This window comes from Pelodiscus sinensis, unplaced genomic scaffold (genome assembly GCF_049634645.1).
Source record: "Pelodiscus sinensis isolate JC-2024 unplaced genomic scaffold, ASM4963464v1 ctg126, whole genome shotgun sequence".
Taxonomy (NCBI): domain Eukaryota; kingdom Metazoa; phylum Chordata; order Testudines; family Trionychidae; genus Pelodiscus; species Pelodiscus sinensis.
In genome coordinates, this window is record NW_027465898.1 from 162148 (window position 1) to 176221 (window position 14074).

The 14074-nt window shown below is 64.1% G+C and overlaps 1 protein-coding gene across 1 annotated transcript; it reads right to left on the reverse strand.

Annotated features, from left to right (window-relative positions):
- Positions 1 to 243: 243 nt before the first annotated feature.
- Positions 244 to 12813, reverse strand: LOC142824342 (cell adhesion molecule CEACAM6-like). The gene is made up of 5 exons (XM_075916232.1): positions 12659 to 12813; positions 11712 to 12086; positions 5020 to 5295; positions 4623 to 4889; positions 244 to 391 (listed from the first exon to the last, which is right to left on the reverse strand). The coding sequence occupies exons 1-5, from the start codon at positions 12711 to 12713 to the stop codon at positions 351 to 353; spliced, it is 1014 nt and encodes a 337-aa protein (XP_075772347.1). The 5' UTR covers positions 12714 to 12813; the 3' UTR covers positions 244 to 350.
- Between the last annotated feature and the right edge of the window lie 1261 nt (positions 12814 to 14074).

The following is a 14074-nucleotide window of genomic DNA, read 5'->3' on the forward strand; positions in this document are numbered from 1 at the left end:
GCAGAGCGACTCGCAGCCAGCACCGAACAGGCGGGTTTATTGGGCTTTGAACAGCAACAGGTCTCCAGGCCAGTCTCCTGGGCCTCAGCCCCCCGTCAGCCTCCCTGCAGCCAGGTGAGTCCTGCCCTCAGTCCCCAAAAACAACCACCCCAGGTCCTCGAGCAGCGCCCCCAATAGCCCCTCCCCCGCCCATTGGCTACTCCCAGGTAAGAGGGTCGCCTGGGCCTCTCTTCTCCCCCCCCCCCATGTTCCCCCCTCGCTGGGGTCAGCTGGGCCGGTTCCGGGTCCCCTCTGCAGCCCCTTGTCTGTGTCTGGTCTGAACTAGCCGTGTCCTCCGAGCAGGGTCGGGGTCACCAGGGTCCCACATACGCCTCCACCTCTGGGCTGCTGTCTGAAACAAGAAAGTCCCCCCCTTTGTCACATGAAACCAGTAACTGCTGGGCACTGAGCCCCCCTGTAACACCCCCCTTTGAGCCCCCAAACTCCCCCCTCCTCACAGCGACGAAATGCCCTGGGGAAGGAATTGGGTGGTGGTTTGTCAGAGCTACGCGGGGAGTTTCGATTAGAACATTTCTAATAGTGCTGGTGCTGTCCTGGGGCTTCCAAAGTCAATTAAAACCCTGAAACTATTGAATGTAACCTGCTGGGTTAGAGAACCCCAACGGCAAGAGGGAGGAACTGGGGGGTAAACTGAGGCAGTCCATGGTATCTTGCTGAGAACTGACAACTCAAATCCTAAATTGAAGGCTTGGGAACACAGCACGGGCAGTTAACTGGACCCTGCCTTCCCTGACAACCACAGTCCAACGGGGCTTTATCGAAGTGACGGGCTGAAGCTTTCACACGCTCTTCGTTACTGTCAGGTGTTAATGAAACGTGTCTGATACGAAGTTTCTATGGAGAAGACGACAGAAGGGGTCTCTGAACACAAGGGACTTGATGAGACGGCTGGACACAAAGATCCATCTAAACACACACGATCTCTCTTGGGACTGAGATCTTTACACACTTTCTCTTAATACAAAGTTCTGTGGGAATGCTACAGAGATTTAGTCACACCTGGCTGCCCAGGGCAGTGCCGGGTCCTGGTCCCTGTGGGAGGACCGCAGGGAGGGATTCCTGGACTGGGAACAGACCGGCAGGGACAAACCGAATCCTGGGAGGGGAGGAGGCAGCTGGGGGTGCTCCAGGGGTCCCGCCGCCGGCTGCTGTTCCTGGCCCGCGAGATCCCCCTTGTGGGGCACCGAGGAATCCGGCCCCCAGGCAGAAGCTGCTGCAGAACTTTTACTGGCCGGGGTCTTTGACGCTGTTCACGGGATTGCCGGGCCCGTGACTCCTGCTGGGGGGGAGCCCAGGACAATTGCAAAGTGGGTCTGAGGCCCTGCCCATCACAGAGGAGCCTGCCAGAAGGGGGCGCTGGATCTAGGGGGCCCCTGGGCAGGGCGACCCGGCCGGGGAAGAAATACGCCCTGGGGGGTGGATTTGGCTACTTGCCACTCCAGGCCGTGGCTCTGCCCTCACTGGCTCTGCCCTCACGGTGGCAGACGCGCCGCTGGCCCTTTTCAGCAGGGGGGTTCCCCCAGGAGTCCTCATGGACCAGGGACCCCACTTCACGTGGGCCCCGCTCCGGTGCCTGTGGGAGACGTGCGGGGTCCATCCCCCATCCGGCGTACCCCATTCCGGGCCACTGGGGGACGTCTGCACTAGGTCGGTAGTTCGAGCTAGGTAGGCAAACGAGGGCAACCGGAGTTGCAAATGAAGCCCCGGATTTAAGTATCTCTGGTGTATTTGCATCTTCCAGGGTGCCGCCATTTTTAAATCCCCCTTAGTCCGAACTAACTGCCCGCGGCTCCACGCAGCTCCACATGGCTCCATGCGGCTCCATGCGGCTCCACGCGGCTCCATGCGGCTCCACGCGGCTCCACGCAGCTCCATGCGGCTCCACGCGGCTCCATGCGGCTCCACGCGGCTCCATGCGGCTCCACGCGGCAGTTAAACGTTAATTCAAACTAACTCCTTAGTTGGAATTAACTGTTACTCCTCGTGGAATGAGACACCCTGGGAGAGCAGCCCGGGCCCTGGAGAGGGAGGCTGGGGACACGCTGGCTCTTGGGGGGACCCAGCCCCCTCCTGTCCCTGGGCCCCCCCCCGTGGTGCTGGTCCCCACGAGGGGCGGAACAGTCCGGGTCTGCGTGGACTGTCGGGAACTCGGCGCCCTCCCCGCGCCCGATGCCGACCCATGGCCAGGGCTGACGGACCCCAGACAAGGGGGGGCCGGTTCCTCACTGCCATGGACCTGCCCAAAGGGGACTGGCAGTTGCTGGGACCCGGAGGCCCGGGGGAAGTCGGCTCCATCACCCCACTGGGGCTCTTTGAGTTCCTGGTCCTGCCCTTTGGCCTCAGGGGCCCGGCCCCCTCCCAGCGCCTGGGGGGTCAGTTACTGGGGGGGGGGGACTGGGCTTTGGCTTCTCTCCACGATCCCGTGTCTGTGGCCAGGCCTGGGAGGACCACGTGGCCGGGTGCAGAGGGGCCGGGCCGTCTCCCGGGGGCCGGGCTGACCGGAGGAGCCGGGAAGTGCAGGGTGGGGCTGGCCAAGGGGAGGCGTCTGGGCCACAAGGGGGGGAGCAGTCGGCCGGAGCCGGAGCCGGCCAAGGTGGGAGCCACCCGGGACTGGCCCCCCAGCCCAAGAGGCAGGCCCAGGCTCTCCTGGGAGGGCCGGGTGCTACCGGAGGTTTGCGCCCCATTGTAGCGCCTGGCCGCTCCCCTGCCCGGGCTGTGCAGGACGGGACGGGCCGGGGGGGTCTGGGCCCAGCGGGGCCGGGGGCTCTCGGGGCCTGAGCGAGGCCTCAGCCAGGGCCCGGTGCCGTCAGCCCGGACTGGAGCAAACCCGCCCTGGGCTCACGGAGCCTCCCGCACGGCCGGGTGCAAACTGACCCCAAGGGGCGCGACGCCCCAGCGCTACCTGAGCAGGGAGCTCTGCCCGGGAGCAGCACGGCGCGGCCAGAGAGCAGGCGCCGGCCCGGGGCCCTTGGAAAGCTGCAGCCCTGCCTGTGGGGGGGCCTCTCCCAGGGCGGCCGACCCCTCCCCAGACCTGGCTGCACCGGGCCCAGGGGCCGAGGCCGAGCGGCTGAGATGGAGCCTGGGAGGGTCCGTGCCAAGGGGGCGCCAGTGTCCCAGCCGGCGCCTGATCCCGGGGGGCTGAGCTGCCCCAGGCCCCTGGCGGAGCGACCCCCTCAGTCCGGTCTGGAGGGGGAGGGGGGTGAGCAAGGGGGAGTTTTGGGGGGGTCAAGGGGAGGGCTCAGTGCTGGGATGTGACTGGTTCAGTGTGATGGGGCGGGGGAGGAGATTGTCCTGGCAGAGACCAGCCCAGATCTGGAGTCGGTGTCTGGTGCCCTGGTGCCCCCGGCCCTGCTCAGAGCCCCCGGCCGGTTCCCACCAGACGCCAGACAAGGGGGTGCAGAGAGGAGACCCCAGCACCCTGCCCAGCTGGTCCCAGCGAGGGGGGAACATTGGGGGGAGGGGAGAAGAGGGGCCCAGGCGACCCTGTTACCTGCAGAGACACTGGCTGGGGGGGCTGTTGCTGGAGGTATTGGGGGCTCAGATTGGGATGGGGGGCAGAGCAGGCAGAGCCCCGGGCAGCAGGGGGACTCAGCCATGCTGGGCTGGGGGGGCCCAGGCCGACAGGCCTGAGGGTTTGTCTACACTAGCCCCCTAGTTCGAACTAGGGAGGCTCGTGTCGGCATTCGAAGTTGCAAATGAAGCCCAGGATTTAAACATCCCGGGCTTGACTTGCATCTTCCCGGCCGGTCGCCATTTTGAAATGTCACTAGTCCGGACTAACGGCCCGCGGCTGCACGCGCCAGGGACCCGCTAGTGCGATTAACGCCCCTAAATCCAGCTACCCGGTATTGCTCCTGCAAGGAGGTTTAAGGAGATTGGAACTGGGGGGCTGGTACAGGCACTCCCGGAGGGGCCGTTGCTGGTCGCAGCCCCATAGCCCTCCTGGGGGGCTGGCCGGGGGTCGCTCTGGGCTGGGGAGCAGGCTGGGCTAGGCCCTTGGGAGGGGACCCCCAAGGGCTCACAGTGGAGTGAGGCATCAGGAGGCCCTGAGAGGCACTGTCCCGCAGGCGGAGGGGGACCCCCCCAGGTGAGAGGGGCCCCCCAAGAGAGGGTCGCCGCACTAGAGTGGCCCCTGGGAAAGGGCTGTCTCACTGCCACCGGGCTGGAGGGGCCCCCTGGAGGGGGCTGCAGCACTGGAGGGGGGGACAGACGGGCCCAGCGTGGGCAGGGCTGGGAGCCAGGATTCCTGGGTTGTCCCCCCAGTTCTCCGGCCAGCGCCACCCCCGCCAGGGACCCGATGACGATCCCAGCGAGGGCCCCGGCAGAGAGACCCGAATCGGCACCCGGGGGAGGGGGATTTGGGGGAGAGATGGGGGAGGGGTGTTACAGCCACCGTCCCCCCCACCCTCTGCCCCACAGCGCCCCCTAGTGCCCATTGGGGCAGCCCTGCCTGCCAGAGAAGAGCGCCCCCTGCTGAGCCCCAGGTACCTGCAGCCCAGGGCCCCCTAGCGCTGCGCTGCCCCGTAGGGTGTGCAGAGCCCAGCTCCCTCCTGGGGACTCACCCGGGCCCGGCACCCGCACGGTGACCGACGCCCAGGCAGTGAGGCTGGTGCCCGAGTTGTGAGCCTGGCACTCGTACGTGCCCTGCTGAGTGCTGGTCGTGAGGGTCAAGGTGAAGCTGCTGCCGGTCTGGCCAGTGTCGGTGCCGTTGAGAGCCCAGTGATAGCTCGGGGCTGGGACGGAGTCGGCGACACACGTGAGGGTCAGAGGGGACCCCAGGGGCAGGAGGATGGGGCCTGGTGGGTCTGTCCTGGCGGAGTCTGGCCCGTCTACACAGAGAGAGACGGGGCAGGAGACGGTGGCACCAGAGAGGGGTCTCTGGTGACCAAAGCCACACGCCCCACCCCAGAAGCAGCTGCATCTCGGTGGCCAGGCAGGGCCGGGGCTGCGGCTACTCACAGGTCACTGTCACGGAGCTGGGCTCGCTGTGGTTGGAGCTGACGGCGTTCCTGACCTCACACTGGTAGGCGCCGGCGTCGCCCCGGGTGACGTTCAGCACCGTCAGGGTGCGGTTGTCGGGGGACAGCACCAGCCGCCGGCTGGGCCCAAGGGGCTCCCCGTCCCGGAGCCAGAGCCGGGTGTCGGCGCTGGGGGAGCTGTTACACGTGAGGGAGAAGGTCCCGTTCTCAGGCACCAGGGTCTGGTTGGGCGTCACCGTGGGCCTGGGCAGCATTTCTGTGCGAGGAGCAGAGAGAGCCTCAGTGGGGGGAGCAGATGGACCCGGCCCCACCCCCAGGGGAACCCTCGGCCCCGGCTCTGCCCCACGGCCCCGTGGGGGACTCAGACCCAGCGCCCCGCCCACACTAGGGAGCTGTATCCAGCCAAACCCTCTGGCAGGGCTTGGGGGCAGTGGGGGGCTGGCAGCGGGGGGCTGGCAGCCTGCCCCCCCGGGCTCTATTCCCCACGCGAGGGGGGCAGGGGCATCGCAGGTAACACCACCCGCCACAGCAGCGCGGGGGAGGGTGTCACAGAGTGCAGGGGGGCCCCCGGGCGTTGCCCCCACCCGCAGCCAGAGGGGACTCTCAGGCGGCAGGTAGAAGAGAAGGTCTGTCGGGTCCCAGGACTTGTTACAGGAGCCAGGCCCAGCCAGCCCGGCCCGGCCGGGGGGTGGGGGGGGCCCGGAGCCAGCGCAGTGGAATCCACCTCACAAAAGAGCTGCCGTTTCGTGTAGGCGAGAGGGCCGCGTAGTGTGAAAGGGGAGGAAGTGAAACATTTGATCCCCAAAGAGAACGTCACCGTGCTGAGCGTGCCGAGGGCCAAGCATGTGCTAGTGACAGTCTGTTCTGGGCCCCTGCCAGAGGAGGAGCTGGAGCTGCGTTCGAAGGGAGAACACACTTCGCTGGGCTCTCGCTGTGCTGCAGCATGTCGGAATAAACTATCCTCCCGACCTTTTACTGAGTGGGAGGATCCCTTCGACCATTTGGAGGTTCCACCGAGATCCCAAACGTCAGCTCCCTGCCCCGGTGACGGACTGCCGTCCTGCAACCCGCTCAGAGCGCACGGCTGCAGGGAGGACACCAGCTTTGCTAGTTTCATAGTGTAGGGCCTGGGGGTCGGTCTTCGCCGCCTGGCGGGTGAGTTCCGACTACGGGATTTCTCCTACGTTTATTATCTTATGGGGAGTAGTTTATTGTTGTGTGTTATATGCAGGGCTCAGCCACGTGGGTCTGTGCATGCGCAGATCGCTCTGCGCCGGCTCTTCTGGGGTGTAATCTACTCGTCACGGGCAAGTCAGTACATTGCAGTCGGGCCCGGGTTAGATGTGTCTGTTCTGAACGCCAAGTCGCCACCCCGGCCTGCCCTCTAGGAGCAATCCAGTGACCGGCAGTGTCTGAAGGCGAGGGCCTGGCAGACAGTCGTCTGAGTGTGTCTGTTAAATTGTCTCTGAAAAGAAGCCAGCCGGCCTTTACGGCAGCCGTCCTGCATGGTCTGTCTGTCTCTGGAAGGAAGAGGCCGGGCGTCTTCCATGGTCTGTGAATTGTTTCTAAGGACGTTGGGCTCCCTTTATGGCAAGTAGCTTCCTGGTTTTCCCTGGTGTGGGATCCTAACGAAGCAAAGAATAACTTCAGCTGAAGTGTGGTGGGAAGCGCCGGGTCCTTAGGGCAGCGCCACGTCACAGAGACCCACAGGAACTGGGCGAGAGAGACGCATCTACAGGTGGAAACTAGGGGCAATGTGAAAAGGAGAAAAGAGAAAAGCAATGTGGGTCTGTCTACACTACCCTCCTAGTTCGAACTAGCGGGGTAATGTAGGCATACCGCACTTGCAAATGAAGCCCGGGATTTGAATTTCCCGGGCTTCATTTGCATAAGCGGGGAGCCGCCATTTTTAAATCCCCGCTGGCTTGAACCCCGTGTAGCGCGGCTACACGGGGCTCGAACTAGGTAGTTCGGACTAGGTTCCTACTCCGAACTACCGTTACTCCTCGTGGAACAAGCTGTACCGGTAGTTGGGAATAGGCACCCTAGTCCGAACTACCTAGTTCGAGCCCCGTGTAGCCGCGCTACACGGGGTTCGAAGCAGCGGGGATTTAAAAATGGCGGCTCCCCGCTTATGCTAATGAAGCCCGGGAAATTCAAATCCCGGGCTTCATTTGCAAGTGCGGTATGCCTACATTACCCCGCTAGTTCGAACTAGGAGGGTAGTGTAGACAGACCCTGTGTGTGGAGAATGTTGAGTACGGATGTGCTGAGGGGCCTGTGATGCCGCTGCCCGGGTCTGAGGGTTACGGATTCCAGGGCTCTCCCACGAGGGGGTTCTGAAAGCAGGGGGGTCGGCGAACTCGGAACACGTGTGGAAGTGACGACTCCCCTTATTTCATGAGCTGCTGCTACGGCCTGACGCTCCAGACCCAGCAGCCCCTTCTCTGGTTTCCTATGAGCCGCTGAGCGGACAGGCAGTGGACAGGGTACGCCCGGTGACTAACATAGGTGGGCCGGTCTAAGCACACCCCGCCCCGCCGGAAGGCGCCCTGCGTACCACAGGTGCGGGCATCATGGACCAGGGACCTGTCCGCTTTTGGCAGAGAAGGATTTAATCAGGGGGCGCTGGGAAAGGAAAGTGCCAGCACCAAGGAAGTAGAAATAACATTGCCCCCCCCCCCCCCCCGGCATCAACAGAGCGAAAATCAAAGCCCTGAGGGGTGAGTGAAGCTCAGAAAAGCAAAAATCCCCCCCCCCCCCCCCAGTGAGACGTAACTCGCAAGCAGCAGCACCGTGACTGGGCCTGTCCCGGCTCCCAGGGCCCTCCCACGCTTGGCCCCTCGGCTCCTGGGCAGAGCCCCCCCCAGTGCGGCAGCCCCTTCTCGGGGAGCCCCCCCCTCTGGCAGCAGAGACAGCCCTTTCCCGGGGCCACTTCAGTGCGGCGACCCTCTCCTGGGGGCCCCTCTCACCTGGGGGCCGCCCCTTCCCCTCTGGGATAGCGCCTCTCAGGGCCTCCAGCCGCCTCCTCCACCATGAGCCCCTCGGGGGTCCCGTCCCTCTGTTCCCCTGGGGTCCCCCTCCCAGAGGGAGCAGGGCCCCCCGTTCTCTAGAGCAGAGCGACTCGCAGCCAGCACCGAACAGGCGGGTTTATTGGGCTTTGAACAGCAACAGGTCTCCAGGCCAGTCTCCTGGGCCTCAGCCCCCCGTCAGCCTCCCTGCAGCCAGGCGAGTCCTGCCCTCAGTCCCCAAAAACAACCACCCCAGGTCCTCGAGCAGCGCCCCCCATAGCCCCTCCCCCGCCCATTGGCTACTCCCAGGTAAGAGGGTCGCCTGGGCCTCTCTTCTCCCCCCCCCCAATGTTTTCCCCTCGCTGGGGTCAGCTGGGCCGGTTCCGGGTCCCCTCTGCAGCCCCTTGTCTGTGTCTGGTCTGAACTAGCCGTGTCCTCTGAGCAGGGTCGGGGTCATCAGGGTCCCACATACGCCTCCACCTCTGGGCTGCTGCTGGAACAACCAAGTCCCCCCCTTTGTCACATGAAACCAGTAACTGCTGGGCACTGAGCCCCCCTGTAACACCCCCTTTGAGCCCCCAAACTCCCCCCTCCTCACAGCGACGAAATCCCCTGGGGAAGGAATTGGGTGGTGGTTTGTCAGAGCTACGCGGGGAGTTTCGATTAGAACATTTCTAATAGTGCTGGTGCTGTCCTGGGGCTTCCAAAGTCAATTAAAACCCTGAGACTATTGAATGTAACCTGCTGGGTTAGAGAACCCCAACGGCAAGAGGGAGGAACTGGGGGGGTAAACTGAGGCAGTCCATGGTATCTTGCTGAGAACTGACAACTCAAATCCTAAATTGAAGGCTTGGGAACACAGCACGGGCAGTTAACTGGACCCTGCCTTCCCTGCCAACCACAGTCCAACGGGGCTTTATCGAAGTGACGGGCTGAAGCTTTCACACGCTCTTCGTTACTGTCAGGTGTTAATGAAACGTGTTCGGGCTCTTTACTCCCGGTAAAGGAAGCGTTTCCCAAGGACCCCGAGCAACCTTCACACCCGTTAGAACCAGGAGCCTGGTTCTAAAGGTCCAGCAGTGAAAGACGCTCTAGCCCCACGTTGGGAAGGCCCTGACCAGGTTTTGCTAGCCACCACCACTGCTGCAGTGCCCGTCTGGACCCGTGGCTCTCACTGCAGAGAGACCCCTCCGCCTCGAGAGGAGTCCACCCGACTACTGAGAAGTCTCCCTCCTTCCGGTCCTGCTTTCCCTCCGCTGCACAGCAAGAGTTAAGTACGAGAGGAAGGTCTGGCCACTAACAGCATTGCCAGGCCTTCCATATCCGCCAGAAGAGCAAAGTATTACAGGCGATGTGCTGGGAACCTCTCCCCTGTTCACTAACAGCATTGCCAGGCCTTCCATATCCGCCGGAAGAGCAAAGTATTACAGGCGATGTGCTGGGAACCTCTCCCCTGTACACTAACAGCATTGCCAGGCCTTCCATATCCGCCGGAAGAGCAAAGTATTACAGGCGATGTGCTGGGAACCTCACCCCTGCACGATACTGAACCACGACTGTCGGGAAAGGAGGAGGCGTGTCGGCGCGGAAGCCCAGAGATTTCTGACTTCAAAAGTACATTAAGAACTGACCTTGGTGAAAGTGCAGTATTGTATATTGGCAAGGAGAAACGTGTGGGTGTGGTTTGGGTTTCTTTCAGGATCTGGACTCTGTGCTTATGGACAGATACCATCAGCATGTACAGCCCTCCCTCACTGGTTTTTAGATGCAATTAATCCTTAGATTCCAAATAATCTTTCAGTGGATTATCTTAGTGCCTGACTGCTTCCAAAACCTGCTTTCACTCCTACCAGAGGTTTAGAAAATCTCTGAATTACAAGATCAAATTCATATACTCCAAAGTATTTACCGAATTGAGGAACAGGCTTCCATACAGTCTATAGAGCAGTGGTCCCCAACCTTTTCAGGTTGGCGGGCGCCAGGGGGGCATGGCCGTTCGCCCACCGGGCGCCAGGGGGTGGGGACACTTGCCCGCCCTGGGGCAGCCCCCCCCCAGCCGCATGCCCAGAGGCGGGGCACCCCATAGCCACGGGGCCGGGGCTAGAAGAAAAGATCCCCCCCCATAGCCGCGCGCCTGGGGCCAGCGCCCCCCCCCATAAGCGCCGCGCGCCCGGGGCCAGCGCCCCCCCCCCATAAGCGCCGCGGGGCCAAGGCCGGCGCCGGAGCTGGCAAGGGTACGCGCAGCGTCCCTGGGGCCGGGACCAGCCATGCGCCCGGGGCTGGCACCTGCCAGCCCAGATTGCTCCGCGGGCGCATGTAAAGAGCCCGGCGGGCGCCATGGCGCCCACGGGCACCGGGTTGGGGACGACGGCTATAGAGCATCTCTCTTGTGTATTCATTACGATTTATTGTGTTATGTTACTAACGTTATAAAACAGCCCCATCATAGAATTATAGTAGGGACATTAATGAGTTTCTTGCTTTTGCTTATTTTAGAATTGTTGTCTATTGCTGTAATTTTACTAATGTATTATGCATTGTTTATGTTAGCTGAATGCTATATTAGCTGCTGTATGAGAAAAACTGAACCGTTTGTAACGGGAAAACAAGTGTACCAAGTGCTGCTGAAGTATGAAGAGGAACAGACGGAATGCAGGATGTTGTAAATGGTATGACAGCAATTGAAATGGAGCCATGAAATGGAAAGTAATGTTGTCCTTAAAGGACAAAAGGGGGGAATTGTGGAATCCATCTTGGAAGATCGCTGCCATTGTAGGTAGGGAAGAAGGTCACGTAGTTTGAAAGTGTGGGAAAGTGAAACACTTTATGGTAAAAGAAAACGGAATCATGCTGAGAGTTTGCCCAGCCCCAAGCATGCGCTAGTGACAGTCTGTTACGTAGCTCCTACTAGAAGAGGAATTGTAGCTGTATTGGAAGGGAGAACACACTTTGGTGGGTTCTCGCTGTGCTGCAGCATTTCTAAATAAACTATTCTCCGGACCTTTTACTGAGTGTGAGGCTCGTTTCGACAGCACCCTGAATCCCCCCGTGTCCTCTGCTAACCGAGACCCTCTCCCATCCTCAGCAACCAATCCCAGTCTGCCAGCAGCCCCACCCCTCTTCTGTCCTGTGCCCCGGAATGGTGTCACCAGGTTACTCCCCTCCCTAGGGAAACTGAGGCACACCCATGCACAGTTCCTGCAGGGCAGCACAGGATAGTGGGAATCACAGGCAGCACAACAACGCAACCAGACAGAACACAATCCCCACTATGACTCGGTGTGTGTGTGCCTCAGTTTCCCTGGCACGGGGCACTGGCTGGACGAGAAGGGGGCTGCGGGGCATGGTTCCCTGGGTGCAGCCTCTCAGCCCCAGGATCCGCCGGGCGGGGCACAAAGGGGAGGCGGGTGACTCCGGGCTGGGGACTAGGGCCTGGGGGCGGGTGAGTCTTGGCTGGTCTGAGGACCAGGGAGAGGGTGGCGCAGGAGGGGGCCAGGCCCCAGGCGCTGCTCCCCCAGACCAATAGCGCGGACCGCGCCCGGCTCCCGGCTACGAACCAATAAACCTTCCGTTCGCCTGGGCTGAGCGGCTGTCTGGTCACTTCACAAGCCCGGGGAGAGGCCAGGAGCCCGAGGGGGGGGGTCCCCGGGGTGTCACTTACCCCAGACGCGCACAAACACCGCGGCGAGGACTCTGTTGGGCGGAGCCTCCATCAGCAGCGAGTAGTTCCCGGTGTCACTGAGCGTCACCCCCGCGATGTGCAGGGCGCAGCCCGGCCCCCCTGTCTCCCGCCCCGTGTGCGCCGGGCCGATGCTCGGAACAGACGGTGCCGACGGGTAGTAAGTGAGGATCCGTCTGGTCTCATCAGTGGTCGCTGATCGGTACCAGGCGCAGGTCAGCAAGTTCTGCGGAGGATCCCGCGGGGCCAGGCTGACGCCCCCTCCCACCACGGGGCTCGGCGGGCTGAGGACGATGGTCCCTGGGGGCCGGGTGCTCTGGGCCGGCGCCGGCTGGAGGCAGGAGCCCAGGACGGAGGCTGCGGGGGGAGCCCAGATACTAACGGTGCCCCTCACTCCCGACCTGCCCCCCCGCTTTCCTTTGCCCCCATCGGGCAGCCCTTCGTGTCCCCTGCCCCGCCCCTCCCCCGACTGCCCCGTCTCAGCTGCCAGGGCCCCTCGCCAGGAGCCTTTGCTGCAGCGGGCGGGGGCAGGGGGCTCTGGCAGGGCAGCCCCGACTTCCCCTCCCACCTCGACCCGCCCGCTCCCCCGCTGCTTTGAGCAGGAACCAGTGGGGGGGGGGGTTCCCCCGTGGGGGGCCCGGTCCCTGGGTCACCGCACAGGCTGGGGCTGGGGAGGAGCGAGACACAAACAGCTGCTCCCTGCGAACCTTCCCTTGCGAGGCAGGGTCTGCGGGGCCCAGGGGCTGGTGCGGGGCCCCCCCGGGCTGGGGACGCTGCCGCGGGGGGCTGGGCGGGGACAGAACCGGCCTAGGGGGGAATCCTCGGACCCCCCCCCCCGCCCCCGCGCCCTGGGGTCCCCGCAGCTCAGCCCCGCTGCTTCGCCGGACACCGGCTCGTGCCCCGGACACCTGGGTCCCCCCCGCTCTGACCTGCCAGGAGAACCCGGGCCCAAGGGCCGCCCGGCCGGGGGGGGCCTCGCTCCATCGCCCGTCGCTGCCGCGGGACGCGCCGGGTGTCAGACGCCGGGTCCCAGCGGGGCGAAGGGCAGAGCGGGGGGGGGCGGGGCGGGGCGGGGGAAGCTCCGCCCCCGCCCTGCTCAGCGCAGGCACCTGGTCCGGCCCCTTTCTCGCACCCGCCCTGCCCGCGACCGCCCCCTCGTGGAAACTCGGAGGCTGCCGAGCGAGACGTGTCCCCGGGGCAGCGACCCGGACCCGGACCAGAGGGGGGGGGGGGTGTTCTGCTCGTAGCGCGTGGCCCGAGCCGCAGGATCTGCGGGACTCACCGCCGCGGGCCCCTGGCCAGGGCTTCCTCCCCAGGCGGGTTCTTGAACCCGGCCGCTCTATGGGGCGCCTCGCCCGGCTCCCACGGGCCGCAGCTCGCCCCCTCCAGCCCAGCCCCCAAGGGGCCAGGCTCCCCCCCCACCTGCTGCATGGCAACTGGTCCTGGTCCCCGCCCCCTCAGGCTGTCGTAAGCGCCTGCCCCCTCCTCCCCCCCCACTTACCCACCCGCCCCGCACCCACCATCCACCTGCTCCTTGTGGGGGCGAGTCGGTCCCGATCCCGCAGCTGCAAGAACAGACTCGGCCAGCGGTAGGATCGAGGGGGGTTCATTGTCCCTCGGGACACAGCCCAGCACAGACGTGAGGTGGCTACAGGGGCCGGGGCCAGGGCGCTTCAGCCCGAGGGTTAGCCCCCCCCCCCGCTTAGTCTCTTCTCCCCTGCTTCCCCGACAGCCACTGCCCTTCCCCCGCCCCCAGGCCTGTGTCCCTCTCCCGGTAGCTTGGGCGATAGCAGGAGAGACGCAGCCTGTTCGTCTGGTGCAGCTGAAACAAGAGCCGGGGCTGTGCACCGCCGGGCAGGGACCGCTCCCGTGGGCCTGACACTGTTTCCAGGAGGTGTCAGGGGTGGGATTTGGGGGGGCAGAGACGTGGAAGGACCCTGCGTGCCGGGGGGGGGCCTGTCTGCTCTGTGAGCCGGGCCCCCTGCGCTGGGCTGGGATCCCACTGACTCCCCCACGTGGGGATGGCCAGACACCCCGGCCCAGCCCGAGCAGGTAACAAGGCTCTTTGGGGGGGGGGGGAGACAAAGGGGGGGGCGGAGACGAACACCCGGCTGGGGAGCGAGGCAGTTTCTGATTGGGAAACAGACTAAGTGGGTGCGGAGGGTTGGGGGGCGATGGACCCTGCCCAAGGGGCCTGGGGCGCCCTGGCCCTGCCTCCTGTTGCCACCTCACGTCTGGGCTGGGCTGTCCCGGAGACGCAATAACCCCCCCCACTTCCACCGGCTGGGGAGTCTGTTCTCGCTGCTCCGGGGTGCAGGATGGGGGCCCCCACGTGCTGCCACAGG